General features: G+C 46.5%; 1 protein-coding gene across 2 annotated transcripts in view; it reads right to left on the reverse strand.

Annotated features, from left to right (window-relative positions):
• The window catches only part of LOC139407140 (solute carrier family 35 member F1-like), a 113,538-nt gene that overhangs the window by 49,291 nt on the left and 47,086 nt on the right, over positions 1–17,161 (reverse strand). For both annotated transcript variants that reach the window (XM_071150588.1, XM_071150589.1), the window contains exon 2: positions 11,003–11,178. In XM_071150588.1, the coding sequence (XP_071006689.1) occupies positions 11,003–11,178 (176 nt within the window). The remainder of the gene's footprint in view (positions 1–11,002; positions 11,179–17,161) is intronic.

Genomic DNA, 17,161 nt, shown 5'->3' on the forward strand with positions numbered 1-17,161 from the left:
AAGTATTCAGACACTTTTGCTATGAGACTCGAAATTGAGCTCAGGTGCATCCTGTTTCCATTGTTGTTGAGTGGCCCAGCTAGAGCCCGGACTTGAACCCGATCGAACATCTCTGGAGAGATCTGAAAATAGCTGTGCAGCGACGCGCCCCATCCAACCTGACAGAGCTTGAGAGGATCTGCAGAGAAGAGCTCCCCAAATACAAGTGTGCCAAGCTTGTAGCGTCATACCCAAGAAGACGCAAGGCTGTAATCGCTACCAAAAGTGCTTCAACAAAGTACTGGGTAAAGGGTCTGAATACTTATGTAAATGTGATATTTCAGTTTTTTTAAATCACAAATTTGCAAAAATGTCTTGATAAATCCACTTTTTTTTAAGCCTTGACACAATTGAGACATGGAGAGACAATTGAGACATGGATTGTATATGTGTACCATTCAGAGGTTGAATGGACAAGACAAAAGATGTAAGTGCCTTTGAATGGGATATGGTAGTAGGTGCCAGGCGCACCGGTTTGTGTTAAGAACTGCAACGCAGCTGGGTTTTCACACTCAACAGTTTCCCGTGTGTATCAAGAACGGTCCACCACCCAAAGGACATCCAGCCAACTTGGATACAACTCAATATTAGGAAGGTGTTCTTTTTCGATCTTGTCTCATCGCTGCAACTCCCCAATGGGCTTGGGAGAGGCGAAGGTCGAGTCATGTGTCCTTAACCCTCGCTCGCTTAACACAGAAGCCAGCTGTACCAATGTGTCGGGGGAAACACTGTTCAACTGACAACCGAAGCCAGCCTGCAGGCACTCGGGCCGCAATGTAGTACCTTAGGCCCCCAGGAAGGTGTTCTTAATGTTTTGTACACTCAGTGTATAGTTGGTTATGAATTTATTCATAGCTGTTTATCTGTTACTGTTTCAACTTTAGCTACAAGTGAATGGGACAACAGAACTGTTGGGCTGTTGGCTGCAGTGTCGGGGCAGGCAGCTGCTTCTGTTGTAGTTCCTTCCAGTGAGGCACTCAATTATCACTATTCATTCTGTGCATGGTCATGCTTACCGCAGCTCTCAGCTACAGCTAGGCCCTGCCTTACACGACACAGAATGGGACCAATTTGGCCAGGAGCCTCTTGGACAAGAAGCCACACTGTCTAACAGAGAACAGCTTGCTTGGAAATAATGAGATTGCTTGTCTGTTAACAGCCTACATTCTAATTTGAGAGGATGACAGTTTTTGTCGAATCAAAAACATGGGTCATGCTCTACTCTAACCCCTGAACATAGCCAATCCTGACTCAGATATACTTGGGATCAAGTATTAATATACTATACTGAACAAAAGTATAAACGCAACAATTAACAATTTCAACGATTCTACTGGGTTTCAGTTCATATAAGGAAATCAGTCAATTGAAATAAATGAATTGGGCCCTAATCTATTGATTTCCCATGACTGGGCAGGGGCGCAGCCATACGTGGGCCTAGTAGGGCCTGGGAGCCAGGCCCAGCCAATCAGAATGAGTTTTTCCTCACGAAAGGGCTTTATTACAGACAGAAATAATCTTAATTTTCATCAATTGTCCAGGTGGCTGGTCTCAGACAATCCCGCAGGTGAAGAAGCCTGATGTGGAGGTCCTGGGCTGGCATGGTTACATGTGGTCTGCGGTTGTGAAGGCCGGTTGGTCGTACTGCCAAATTCTATAAAACGACGTTGGAGGCGGCTTATGGTAGAGAAATCAACATCTCTGGCTTCAGCTCTGGTAGACATTCCTGCAGTCAGCATACCAGTTGCACGTTCCGTCAAAACTTCAGACATGGCATTGTGTTGTGTGACAAAACAGTACATTTTAGAGTGGCCTTTTATTGCCCCCAGCACAAGGTGCACCTGTGTAATGATCATGCTGTTTAATCAGCTCATGACACATGGGACCAACACTTTACATATTGCGTTCATATTTTTGTTTAGTATATAATACATGTACATGTATGCGGGTCACGCAAAGAGAAAACTCAGCCTCTGTCTATTTTCTTGATATCAACTTACATTGATAGAAGCCACAATCTATCTGCAATATTAAAGCTGATCTACGACCTAAAAAATATAATAATAATAATTCACATTTGGTTGAACAACAGCTACCATTCCTATACATCTTTTTATGACACCTGTATTGTTCCAGTGCATTGCATCTGCTTTTTTCAAGACCAAACCACCAGAGACAGAGCAGATCCTTCAAAGGGCCAAGCTAGCATTCCACAGAATATTCAGCCTTCAGTGATTCTGGCTGGAACAGACCTGCATGAACAGAATAGGAGTGATTGAAGCCAACACAGAGAGAAGGTTGTGTCTTTCAAAGAAAATTTGTAAAAATCCAAATAACTTCACAAATCTTCATTGTAAAGGGTTTAAACACTGTTTCACCTTGCTTGTTCAATGAACCATAAACAATTAATGAACATGCACCTGTGAAACGGTTTAAGACACTAACAGCTTACAGATGGTAGGCAATTAAGGTCACAGTTATGACACTAAAGAGGCCTTCTACTGACTCTGAAAAACACCAAAAGAAGGATACCCAGGGTCCCTGCTCATCTGCGTGAACGTGCCTTAGGCATGCTGCAAGGAGGCATGAGGACTGCAAGGAGGCATGAGATGTGGCCAGGGCAATAAATTGCAATGTCCATACTGTGAGACGCCTAGGACAGCGCTACAGGAAGACAGGACGGACAGCTGATCGTCCTCGCAGTGGCAGACCACGTGTAACAACACCTGCACAGGATCAGTACATCCGAAGATCACGCCTGCGGGACAAGTACAGGATGGCAACAACAACTGCCCGAGTTACACCAGGAACGCACAATCCCTCCATCAGTGCTCAGACTGTCTGCAATAGGCTGATAGAGGCTGGACTGAGGGTTTGTAGACCTGTTGTAAGGCAGGTCCTCACCAGACATCACCGGCAACAACGTCGCCTATGGGCACAAACCCACCGTCACTGGACCAGACAGGACTGGCAAAAAGTACTCTTCACTGATGAGTCGCGTTCATCGTCGAAGGAATGAGCGTTACACCCAGGTCTGTACTCTGGAGCGGGATCGATTTGGAGGTGGAGGGTCCGTTATGGTCTGGGGCGATGTGTCACAGCATCATCGGACTGAGCTTGTTGTCATTGCAGGCAATCTCAACGCTGTGTGTTACAGAGAAGACATCCTCCTCCCTCATGTGGTACCCTTCCTGCAGACTCATCCTGACATGACCCTCCAGCATGACAATGCCAACAGCCATACTGCTCGTTCTGTGCGTGATTTCCTGCAAGACGGGAATGTCAGTGTTCTTCCATGGCCAGCAAAGAGCTGGTATCTCATTCCCATTGAGCACGTCTGGGACCTGTTGGATCGGAGTGTGAGGACTAGGGCCATTCCCCCCAGAAATGTCTGGGAACTTGCAGATGCCTTGGTGGAAGAGTGGGGTAACATCCCACAGCAAGAACTGGCAAATCTGGTGCAGTCCATGAGGAGGAGATGCTATGCAGTACTTAATGCAGCTGGTGGCCACACCAGATACTGACGATTACTTTTGATTTTTACCCCCCCTTTGTTCAGGGACACATTATTCCATTTCTGTTAGTCACATGTCTGTGGAACTTGTTCCGTTTATGTCTCAGTTGTTGAATCTTGTTATGTTCATATAAATATTCACACATGTTAAGTTTGCTGAAAATAAACACAGTTGACAGTGAGTGCTGAGTTTATGTGATGCTACTGCTAATTCAGCTCTACTATTAGATAGCATAGCTACATTTGTCTCTCTCTGAGACGCTTACATGTTTGCTCTATTCTAGGACGTGTGAGTTAAAATCCAAACAAGGAAGCCTAGGAGAGAAGGTGTATAGAAAGATAGTGTGTGAGTGGGCTGAGGTGAGGCCTGGCAAAGGTTTCACTACCTGCTTGTGGCAGGTTTTCCCGTGCAGCATTGATACTCATATCTCACCCTCCATGCACCTCTACCTCAACATCCATGTCAACATCCATGTCACTCTGAATCAAAAACGTCAACAGAAAACCGAGGCTAATGATGACAACTTTAACACTAAAGCTGATGCCTTTTACATCAAAGTAATGTTCATGGGATAAGAAGAAAACTTCCTACACAGCATGAAACTGCAACGAGGACAAAAAGGGCAGCGGGTCCCGACAGAGATCATTGTGGCGCGTCCTGAATCTTTCATGCTGCGGTTCGGAGATGAACTTTGGGATTATAATATTTTGGTTCTCCCACAAATTATTTGGAAACGGTCGTCTTTATGCTTTGTATGCGTGAGCCTGCCTATTGTATTAAAAGCAGGTCTTTGTCACATTATTCACACTCTCTCAGAATTTGCTGTTTCAAGGTAAGTAGCCTACCTCTCCTCTCCTAGTTGGGCATGCAAGATCATGGCAAGATGGAGCCAACAGACATGGTCACCCTGTTCATGGCTCCTAAGCAACTTTGCAGTATTTTATTTTGTTTGTTCTATTTCTCATAGGTCAGAAAGTCCTTTGCATCCTTTGTCCTTTACTTTTAGATATTAGAGCGGTGGTAACTCACCAGCATTTCGACGAGAAAAACAACTTTCCTTAACTGGATCCTTTGTTTGTACCCCCCAAGGCATTTACATTTATCCCAGAGACTGCCCCAAGACGCCACCAGCGGAGAAGAGGTATTGAGAGTGGACTTTTAGTCCAAATCAGGAGGTGTGCATACCACCCACCATTTCCGAGTAAATTACTCGCTAATGTTTAATCCTTGGACAATAAAATAGACAAGCTCAGGGTGAGGACCTAACATACTCTGTTTCACAGAATCATGGCTCTCTCAGGATATACTGTCCCAGTCCATACAGCTAGCTGGCTTCTCAGTACATCCCGCAGACAGGAATAAAGATCTCTCTGAGAAAAAGAAAGGTACATGTTTTATGATTAACTACTCATGATGTGATTGTGGTAATGTACAGAAACTCATGTCCTTTTGTTCACCCGACCTAGAATACCTCACAATCAAATGCAGACTGCATTTCCTCCCGAGAGAACTCTCTTCGGTCATCGTCACAGCCGTGTATATTCCCCCTCAAGTCGATACCACAAACCTCTCTCAAGGAACTACACTGGACTTTGTGCAAACTTGAAACCACATATCCTGAGGCCGCATTGAGTGTGGCTGGGGACTTTAATAAAGCAAATCTGAGGAAAACGCTACCAAAGTTTTAGCAACACGTTGCACTCTCGATCAACTCTCGATCAACACTATCGACCACTGCTACTGTCCCTTCCACCCTCCCTTCTGCAAATCAGATCACACCTCCATCCTGCTCCTCCCTTCCAATAGACAGAAAGTCAAACAGGAAGTACCGTTGTAATGGCTGTTCAACGCTGGTCTGTCCAATCGGAATCCATGAATCAAGATTGTTTTGATCACCAGGACTGAGATATGTTCCAGGTTGCCACTGAGAATAACATTGACGTATGCACTAACATGGTGACTGAGTTCATCGGGAAGTGTATACACTGACACGGTGACTGAGTTCAAGTGTATAGGGGATGTTGTTCCCACTATGACCATTAAAACCTATCCAAACCGAAAACCGTGAATAGATGTCAGCATTCGTGCAGAACTGAACCACCTCACTTAACCATGACAAGGTGACTGGGAATATGGTTGAGTACAACCAGTCCAGTTATACCCTCCGTCAGGTAAATCAAACAGGCAAAACATCAGTACAGAGACAAAGTGGAGTAGCAAATCAACGGCTCAGACACAAGACATATGTGGCAGGGACTCCAGACAATCACAGATTATAAATGTAAAACCAGCCACGGACACCTTTCCCCGGACAAGCTAAACACCTTCTTCACCCACTGCAAGGGAAACAGTGCCGCTGATGCCGGGCCACCACCGTTCCCATGGACTGTTCGTTCTCCGTGGCTGACGTGAGTAAGAAATTATATATGTTAACCAGACGGCATCCCTGGCTGCGTCCTCAGAGCATCTGCAAAACAGCTTCAATTTCTCCATATGCCATAGTCTGTTGTCCCCACTTGCTTCAAGATGTCCACCATTTTTCCTGTTCACAAGAAAGCAAAGGTAACTGAACTAAATGACTATTACCCCATTGCATTCACTTATTCCAACACGCCGACACACTGCAATTTGCTTACTGACCCAATTAATCCACACATGACGCATTTGCAATCACACTGCCCTATCCCATCTGTGTAAGAGGAATACCTATGTAAGAATTCTGTTTATTGACTACAACTCAGCCTTCAACATCATAGTACCCTACAAGCTCGTCATTAAACTCGAGGCCCTGTGCAACTGGGTCCTGAACTTCCTGACGGGCCGCCCCCAGCTGGTGAAGGTAGGCAACAACACCTCCACTACGCTGATTCTTAACACAAGGGCCCCACAAGGGTGCGTACTCATCCCCCTCCTGTACTTCCTGTTCACCCATGACTGCGTGGCCGCACACGTCTCAAACTCAATTATGTTTGGATTTTCAACTACACTGTCACCAGCCGGCTACCACCCGGTTACTCATCCCTGCACCTTAGAAGCTGCTGCCCAAGGTACAGTTGAAGTCGGAAGTTTACATACACCTTAGCCAAATACATTTAAATTCAGTTTCCTGAGTTGAAGTCGGAAGTTTACATACACCTTAGCCAAATACATTTAAATTCAGTTTCCTCAGTTTTAAATTCAGTTTCCTGACAATTAATCCTAGAAAAAAGTTAGGATCATCACCAGTTAGGATCACCACCAGTTAGGATCACCACTTTATTTTAAGAATGTGAATTGTCAGAATAATAATAGAGAGAATGATTTATTTCAGCTTTTATTTCTTTCATCACATTCCCAGTGAGTCAGAAGTTTACATACACTCAATTAGTATTTGGTAGCATTGCCTTTAAATTGTTTAACTTGGGTCAAACGTTTCGGGTAGCCTTCCACAAGCTTCCCACAATAAGTTGGGTGAATTTTGGCCCATTCCTCCTGACAGAGCTGGTGTAACTGAGCCAGGTTTATAGGCCTCCTTGCTCGCACACGCTTTTTCAGTTCTGCTCATAAATGTTCTATATGATTGGGGTCAGGGCTTTGTGATGGCCACTCCAATACCTTGACTTTGTTGTCCTTAAGTCATTTTGCCACATCTTTGGAAGTATGCTTGGGGTCATTGTCCACTTGGAAGACCCATTTGCGACCAAGCTTTAACTTCCTGACTGATGTCTTGAGATGTTGCTTCAATATATCCACATAATTTTCCTACCTCATGTTGCCATCTATTTTGTGAATTGCACCAGTCCCTCCTGCAGAAAGGCACCTACACAACATGATGCTGCCACCCCGTGCTTTACGGTTGGGATGATGTTCTTCGGCTTACAAGCGTCCCCCTTTTTCCTCCAAACATAACAATGGTCATTATGGCCAAAAAGTTATATTTTTGTTTCATCAGACCAGAGGTCATTTCTCCAAAAAGTACGATCTTTGTCCCCATGTGCAGTTGCAAACCGTAGTCTGGCTTTTTTTATGCCGGTTTTGGAGCAGTGGCCTCTTTCTTGCTGAGCGGCCTTTCAGGTTATGTCAATATAGGACTCGTTTTACTGTGGATATAGATACTTTTGTACCCGTTTCCTCCAGCATCTTCACAAGGTCCTTTGCTGTTGTTCTGGGTTTGATTTGCACTTTTCGCACCAAAGTACATTCAACTTTATGAGACAGAACGCGTCTCCTTCCTGAGCGGTATGACGGCTCCGTGGTCCCATGGTGTTTATACTTGCGTACTATTGTTTGTACAGATGAACGTGGTACCTTCAGGAGTTTGGAAATTACTCCCAAGGATGAACCAGACTTGTGGAGATCTACAATTCTTTTGATTTTCCCATGATGTCAAGCAAAAAGGCACTGAGTTTGAAGGTAGGCCTTGAAATAAGTCCACAGGTACACCGCCAATTGACTCAAATGATGTAAATTAGCCTATCAGAAGCTTCTAAAGCCATGACATCATCTTCTGAAATTTCCCAAGCTGTTTAAAGGCACAGTCAACTTAGTGTATGTAAACTTCTGACCCACTGGAATTGTGATGCAGTGAGTTATAAGTGAAATAATGTCTGTAAACAATTGTTGGAAAAATTACTTGTGTCATGCACAAAGTAGATGTCCTAACCGACTTGCCAAAACTATAGTTTGTTGACAAGAAATTTGTGGAGTGGTTGAAAAATTAGTTTTAATGACTCCAACCTAAGTGTATGTAAACTTCCGACTTCAACTGTATATGCAGTACCAGTAAAAAATTGGACACACCTACTCATTCAAGGGTTTTTCTTTATTTTTTACTATTTTCTTTATTTTTTACTAGAATAATAATGACGGCATCAAAACTATTAAATTACACATATGGAGTCATGTGGTAACCAAAAAAGTGCTAAATAATATATTTTATATTCTTCAAAATAGCTCCCTTTGCCTTGATGACAGCTTTGCACACTCTTTGCATTCTCTCAACCAGCTTCAACCAGATTTAAAACCATCTTAAAGGAGTTCCCACATATGCTGAGTACTTGTTAAATACTTTTCCTTAATTCTGCGGTCCAACTCATCCCAAACCATCTCAATTGGTTGAGGTCGGGTGATTGTGGAGGCCAGGTCATCTCATGTAGCACTCCATAACTCTCCTTCTTGGTCAAATAGCCCTTACATAGCCTGGAGGTTTGTTGGGTCATTGTCCTGTTGAAAACAAATTATAGTCCCACTAAGCTCAAACCTGTTTGGATGGCGTATTTCTGCAGAAGGCTGTGGTTGCCATGCTGGTTAAGTGTGCCTTGAATTCTAAATAAATCACTGATCACCAGAAAAGCACCCCCACACCATCACACCTCCTTCTCCATGCTTCACGGTGGAAACCACACATGCGGAAATAATCCGTTCACCTAGGTGGTTGGAACCAAAAATCTAAAATTTCCATCAGACCAATGGACAGATATCCACCAGTCTAATGTCCGTTGCTCGTGTTTCTTGGCCCAAGCAAGTCTTCTTCTTATTGATGTCCTTTAGTAGTGGGTTCTTTGCATGATTTTGACCATGAAGGCCTGATTTACACAGTCTCCCCTGAACAGTTGATGTTGAGATATGTCTGTTACTTAAACTCAGTGAAGCATTTATTTGGGCTGCTATCTGAGGTGTAGTTAACTCTAATGAACTTATCCTCTGCAGCAGAGGTAACTCTGGGTCTTCCTTTCCTGTGGTGGTCCTCATGAGAGCCAGTTTCATCATAGAGCTTGATGGTTTTTGCGACTGCACTTGAAGAAACTTTGAAAGTTGTTGAACTTTTCCGGATTGACTGACCTTCATGTCTTAAAGTAATGATGGAGTTTCGTTTCTCTTTTCTTATTTGAGCTGTTCTTGCAATAATATGGACTTGGTCTTTTACCAAATAGGGCTATCTTATGTATACTACCCCTACCTTATCACAACACAACTGTTTGGTTCAAACATATTAAGTAGCAAAGAAATTCCACAAATTATTGTTTAACAAGGCATACCTGTTATTTGAAATGCATTCCAGGTGACTTCGTCATACAGCTGGTTGAGAGAATGCCAACAGTGTGCAAAGCTGTCAAGGCACAATTGGCACAGCGTTGTCCGAGTTAAGGGAGGGCCGGGCGGGGGGGGGGCTTTACAAGTAGGCCGTCATTGTAAATTCCCCCTACCCACTCAGACCACTCCTAGACATTCCTAGCAAAAGTATTGCTTGAGAAATGAGTAAGAAGTTATTTTTGTTTGTTTTTGGCAATTTAAATCGAAAACATTCAAAGTAAGGTACTTAATTTGAGTACTCCCGAGTGGCGCAGAGGTCTAAGGCACTGCCTCTCAGTGCAAGAGGTGTCACTACAGGCCATGACTGGGAGTCACATAGGGCTGTGCACAATTGGCCCAGCGTCATCTGGGTTTGGCCAGAGCAGGCCATCATTGTAAATACAAATTTGTTCTTAACTGACTTGCCTAGTTAAATAAAGGTTTGATTTTAATAAATAAAAATGTATTCAAATTTAGAAAAAAGTGAGCTGCGTCACATATGCCTAAAATAGCATTTGGGGGTTGGGTTTGGGTCCAGTTCTTGCGGTAGCTAGTGGGAGTCGGACAGAAAGCCAGCAGGTGTGGGTGGGTGCGGTATGAAAAGCTGTGGGAGAGGGATGAATAAATCAGTCCCGTGCAGACCTTTACTTCAGTACAATAGTTAATTCAACTCGAGTATGTTTAACTTCTCCATAGGAAGCCTCTTCCTCTGTGCCATCTGTTGTCTAAAACCAAATCAGCTCACTGTTCTTGGAATCTACAATCTACAGTTGTTAAGATAAATATTGTGACAATGGCCACTCAGGCACAACATGCGATGCTGAGAGTAAGTTAGCACTGACACCCCCCGTAGATGTTCCACTCAGATGGCCTTTCAGTGTGATCCACACACACACACACACACACACACACCATACACTCTTACACAACACACACAGTGATAGTTTTTCACAAAGAAACCTGCTGCTTGTTTTGAAATGTTCCCTGTGAGCACTCCAAGAGGTCACCTAGAAGGTCAGTAGAGAACAAGAGCTCCTCTCTTCAAACATATCATTCAGAACAAAGATGTTTGTACACAATCCGAGCTGTAAACTGTCTTTAGTTTATACAGGTCCTGTCCTGACCCATTCATCTCCAGCTCCAGTGCCATAAAGCATAGCAAATGTATTACATTATGCAGTAGCTATTGAGGACAGGGGCTTTTACCGTTCCCTTATTGTTGAGAAAGTGATGAGTACACAATATAATATTCATCTAGTAGGATTCAAACTAATCCTGTTATAGGCTCTATTTGTACTCAGGTGTGACCTGAGCAACCAACTGATTGATGCCTGATTGTGTCCAGTTGCATGTGTGTGTGAGTGCGTGCGTGAGTGCATGTGTGTCCATTGTCATACCTTGCCTGACGGCGAGCGTGGTGGTGTAGACCAGAAACAGCAGGATGTAGTTGAGAAAGCTCTGGAACACGGGCGTGTTGGCGTGGTAATCATCAGCCAGATACTTGCTGGTCAGCCCGATGCCACAGATGAGCAGAGACAGGACCTGGCCTAGAGCCAGTGTTACTAGAAGTTCCCTGGAGAGGAGAGACAGAGAAGAAGACATTGGTACGACACATTGGTATTACAGCACAGATACTAAACCATTGGCTGGAAAGGGCATTGGAATACAACTAGTGTACTACAGTACAGTACATTCACAGCACTGCATGGCCAGAGAACATAAGCTCACATGGTCATGTAAAACTCCTGTCCCTAGCTACAGCAGCAGATCAACAGGTGTCCCCATCACCCACAGACCCATCTCTGCATCCCACAGAGTTGTCACCTTATAAACTCATTATACTCAAGTCTCTCTAGCAGTGTGAGGCACATCAAGGGCTTCCAGTCTGATTTATATTAGGACAGGATTTACAAACACCCTTCATCAGCCATTGTGACACATGGCCTTGGCTCCTCTCATTCATCAACAGCTGGTTATGGACACTAAGCTTCCTCACTGAGCTTACTGTACGGTGTAGTACAGAGGATGTGTCTCAAACGACACCCCATTCTCCATAACGTGCACCTCTTCTGGCCAATGACATCCTCCTTTATTCCCATATGCTGTTCTACTTTTTGAAATAAATGCCCTATTCCCTATGGAGCACTTTTTTGGGGCCCATGCCTGATCACACCCAACCTCTCAGGCCACTTGTGGAATCTTTCTATTTGATCGTTTTTGTAGTAAAATACAATCGTGGGAGCTGTCAGTTCTGCCTCAGCTGGAAGAAAGAGCTGTCAATCAAGTCTAACCCCCCCCCAGAGAGAGCACATACCAAATGAGCCCCATTCGCTGCTCCCTCTACACCTACACACACACTGGCACCGTGACAGGGGAGAACACGCATTGGCACACATACGCTGGAAGAGCCAAATGCAGAGCGACTCCAGCGCAATACCTTTAAATATCTGAATATTCAGTGCAGAGCTGTAGTAAAGGACCAACAAACAGGCACACACTCGAGCAAGTCAAGAGATTATTATTTGTTCCATTTACGCTCAGTTCATCAAAAATCAAATTAGTAATGCCTGGGAAATAATAGCACGTGTGTGTGTGTCCTTATAGAGGAAAAGGTCAAAGGCCAGTGTTTGAAATGAGGTACACAATAATATGACACAAGCACAGACATGAAGAGGTAAACCAGACAGATGCATGGTGAGCTCGGGGAAACCAATTAGATCCAATATTAGCCCTGGAGCCTGGACTGATCTTTCAGCTGGAGGGAATTAGTATGCAAAGCTTTCAGTGGCACAGACAAGTTATTAACAAACTGAGACGAAACAGTATAAAGGATAAGATAGCCACAACAGTGACCTGAACTGAGTGTTTCTTTTAGGGAATATTCCAAGGTACTTCTTATGAGATACACTACAGGTGGTGTTGACACAGTATCGAAAGACTATACTTGCTTGTTGTGATATTATTTTCCTTAAAAATCAGCTTAAACTGTCATGTACTGTCATGTTGTGTCTTGTCTCTGTCCTTTCCCTTCACCCTGTCTCCCTCTGCTGGTCGTTGTTAGGTTACCTTTTCTCCCCCGCTTTCCCCCAGCTGTTCCTTGTCTCCTCTAACTACCCATTCACCCCGTTTCCCACCTGTTCCCTTTTTCCCTCTGATTAGGTCCCTATATCTCTCTCTGTTTCTGTTCCTGTCCTTGTCGGATTCTTGTTTGTTGTGTTTCATGCCTGAACCAGACTGTCGTCATGTTTGCTGTAACCTTGTCTTGTCCTGTCGGAATCTGCCGGTCCGTCTGAGCCTACCTATGTTTGGTAATTAAAGAAGCTCTGTTTAAGTTAATTCGCTTTTGGGTCCTCATTCACTCACCGTAACAGAAGAATCCGACCAAGAATGGACCCAGCGACTTCGGATCCTCTCCACTCAGCCGTCGGGATCCAGGGAGCGATGCTAGGCAGACACGAGCAGGAAGTGTCTGCTGCTCGACATGCCGTTGAGACCCTGGCCACCCAAGTCTCCAACCTCACAGAACAGGTTCACCATCTCCGCCTCGATCCACCGGCCACTTCCAGGGCTTTCGAATCTCCGGAGCCCAGAATCAATAACCCGCCGTGTTACTCTGGGGAGCCCACTGAATGCCGCTCGTTCCTCACCCAGTGTGATATTGTGTTTTCTCTCCAGCCCAACACTTACTCCAGGAGCACTGCTCGTGTCGCCTACGTCATATCTCTCCTTATTGGACGGGCTCGTGAGTGGGGCACGGCAATCTGGGAGGCAAGGGCTGAGTGTACTAACCAGTATCAGGACTTTAAGGAGGAGATGATACGGGTTTTTGATCGATCTGTTTTTGGGGAGGAGGCTTCCAGGGTACTGTCTTCCCTATGTCAAGGCAATCGATCCATAACAGACTACTCTATTGAGTTTCGCACTCTTGCTGTCTCCAGTGGCTGGAACGAGCCGGCCTTGCTCGCTCGTCTTCTGGAGGGTCTCCGCGCAGAGGTAAAGGATGAGATTCTCTCCCGGGAGGTTCCTTCCAGCGTGGATTCCTTGATTGAACTCGCTATTCGCATTGAGCGACGGGTTGATCTTCGTCACCGAGCTCATCGAAAGGAGCTCGCGCTCTCCGTCGCCCCCCTCTCCGCATCACTACCATCTTCCTCTGCCGGCTCGGGTGCTGAGCCCATGCAGCTGGGAGGTATCCGCATCTCGACTAAGGAGAGGGAACGGAGAATCACCAACCGCCTCTGTCTCTATTGCGGTTCCGCTGGTCATTTTGTCACTTCATGTCCAGTAAAAGGCCAGAGCTCGTCAGTAAGCGGAGGGCTACTGGTGAGCGCTACTACTCCTGTCTCTCCTTCAAGATCCTGCACTACCTTGTCGGTCCATCTACGCTGGACCGGTTCGTCAGCTTCCTGCAGTGCCTTAATAGACTCTGGGGCGGAGGGCTGTTTTATGGACGAGACCTGGGCTCGGGAACATGACATTCCTCTCAGACAGTTAAAGGAGCCCACGGCCTTGTTCGCCCTGGATGGTAGTCCTCTCCCCAGGATTCAGCGTGAGACGCTACCTTTAACCCTCACTGTTTCTGGTAATCATAGTGAAACCATTTCTTTTTTAATTTTTCGTTCACCTTTTACACCTGTTGTTTTGGGCCATCCCTGGCTAGTTTGTCATAATCCTTCCATTAATTGGTCTAGTAATTCTATCCTCTCCTGGAACGTCTCTTGTCATGTGAAATGTTTAATGTCTGCTATCCCTCCTGTTTCCTCTGTCTCTTCTTCACAGGAGGAGCCTGGTGATTTGACAGGGGTGCCGGAGGAATATCACGATCTGCGCACGGTGTTCAGTCGGTCCAGGGCCACCTCTCTTCCTCCACACCGGTCGTATGATTGTAGTATTGATCTCCTTCCGGGAACCACCCCCCCCCGGGGTAGACTATACTCTCTGTCGGCTCCCGAACGTAAGGCTCTCGAAGATTATTTGTCTGTAGCTCTTGACGCCGGTACCATAGTCCCCTCCTCCTCTCCCGCCGGAGCGGGGTTTTTTTTTTGTCAAGAAGAAGGACGGGTCTCTGCGTCCCTGCATAGATTATCGAGGGCTGAATGACATAACAGTGAAGAATCGTTATCCGCTTCCTCTTATGTCTTCAGCCTTCGAGATCCTGCAGGGAGCCAGGTTTTTCACTAAGTTGGACCTTCGTAACGCTTACCATCTCGTGCGCATCAGGGAGGGGGACGAGTGGAAGACGGCGTTTAACACTCCGTTAGGGCACTTTGAATACCGGGTTCTTCCTTTCGGCCTCGCTAACGCTCCAGCTGTCTTTCAGGCATTAGTCAATGATGTCCTGAGAGACATGCTGAACATCTTTGTTTTCGTTTACCTTGACGATATCCTGATTTTTTCACCGTCACTCCAGATTCATGTTCAGCACGTTCGACGTGTCCTCCAGCGCCTTTTAGAGAATTGTCTTTTTGTGAAGGCTGAGAAGTGCACTTTTCATGCCTCCTCCGTCACATTTCTCGGTTCTGTTATTTCCGCTGAAGGCATTAAGATGGATCCCGCTAAAGTCCAAGCTGTCATTGATTGGCCCGTCCCTAAGTCACGCGTCGAGCTGCAGCGCTTTCTCGGCTTCGCGAACTTCTATCGTCGTTTCATCCGTAATTTCGGTCAGGTGGCAGCTCCTCTCACAGCCCTTACTTCTGTCAAGACGTGCTTTAAGTGGTCCGTTTCCGGCCAGGGAGCTTTTGATCTCCTCAAGAATCGTTTTACATCCGCTCCTATCCTTGTTACACCTGACGTCTCTAGACAGTTCGTTGTCGAGGTTGACGCGTCAGAGGTGGGCGTGGGAGCCATTCTTTCTCAGCGCTCCCTCTCTGACGACAAGGTCCACCCATGCGCGTATTTTTCTCATCGCCTGTCGCCGTCGGAACGTAACTATGATGTGGGTAACCGCGAACTGCTCGCCATCCGGTTAGCCCTAGGCGAATGGCGACAGTGGTTGGAGGGGGCGACCGTTCCTTTTGTCGTTTGGACTGACCATAGGAACCTTGAGTACATCCGTTCTGCCAAACGACTTAATGCGCGTCAGGCGCGTTGGGCGCTGTTTTTCGCTCGTTTCGAGTTCGTGATTTCTTATCGTCCGGGCTCTAAGAACACCAAGCCTGATGCTTTGTCTCGTCTCTTCAGTTCTTCAGTAGCCTCCACTGACCCCGAGGGGATTCTCCCTGAGGGGCGTGTTGTCGGGTTGACTGTCTGGGGAATTGAGAGGCAGGTAAAACAAGCGCTCACTCACACTCCGTCGCCGCGCGCTTGTCCTAGGAACCTTCTTTTCGTTCCCGTTCCTACTCGTCTGGCCGTTCTTCAGTGGGCTCACTCTGCCAAGTTAGCCGGCCACCCTGGCGTTCGGGGTACGCTTGCTTCCATTCGCCAGCGTTTTTGGTGGCCGACCCGGGAGCATGACACGCGTCGTTTCGTGGCTGCTTGTTCGGTCTGCGCGCAGACTAAGTCTGGTAACTCTCCTCCTGCCGGCCGTCTCAGGCCGCTTCCTATTCCCTCTCGACCGTGGTCTCACATCGCCTTAGATTTTGTCACCGGACTGCCTTCGTCAGCGGGGAAGACTGTTATTCTTACGGTTGTCGATAGGTTCTCTAAGGCGGCTCATTTCATTCCCCTTGCTAAGCTTCCTTCTGCTAAAGAGACGGCACAAATCATCATCGAGAATGTTTTCAGAATTCATGGCCTTCCGTCAGACGTCGTTTCGGACAGAGGTCCGCAATTCACGTCTCAATTTTGGAGGGAGTTTTGCCGTTTGATTGGGGCTTCCGTCAGTCTCTCTTCCGGCTTTCACCCCCAGTCTAACGGTCAAGCAGAACGGGCCAATCAGACTATTGGTCGCATCTTACGCAGTCTTTCTTTTCGTAACCCTGCGTCTTGGTCAGAACGGCTCCCCTGGGCAGAATACGCCCACAACTCGCTTCCTTCGTCTGCGACCGGGCTATCTCCTTTTCAGAGTAGCCTCGGGTACCAGCCTCCGCTGTTCTCATCTCAGTTCGCCGAGTCCAGCGTCCCCTCCGCTCAGGCTTTTGTCCAACGTTGCGAGCGCACCTGGAAGAGGGTCAGGTCTGCACTTTGCCGTTATAGGACGCAGACTGTGAGGGCTGCTAATAAGCGTAGAACTAAGAGTCCTAGATATTGTCGCGGTCAGAGAGTTTGGCTCTCCACTCAGAACCTTCCCCTTAAGACGGCTTCTCGCAAGTTGACCCCGCGGTTCATTGGTCCGTTCCGTATTTCTCGGGTCATTAATCCTGTCGCAGTTCGACTTCTTCTTCCGCGATACCTTCGTCGCGTCCACCCGGTCTTCCATGTCTCCTGCATCAAGCCCGTCCTTCGCGCCCCCGCTCGTCTTCCCCCCCCCCCCCCCCCCCCATCCTTGTCGAGGGCGCACCCATCTACAGGGTCCGTAGAATTTTGGACATGCGTCCTCGGGGCCGTGGTCACCAGTACCTCGTAGATTGGGAGGGGTACGGTCCTGAGGAGAGGAGTTGGGTTCCCTCTCGGGACGT

This window comes from Oncorhynchus clarkii, chromosome 4, assembly GCF_045791955.1.
Source record: "Oncorhynchus clarkii lewisi isolate Uvic-CL-2024 chromosome 4, UVic_Ocla_1.0, whole genome shotgun sequence".
Taxonomy (NCBI): Eukaryota; Metazoa; Chordata; class Actinopteri; order Salmoniformes; family Salmonidae; genus Oncorhynchus; species Oncorhynchus clarkii.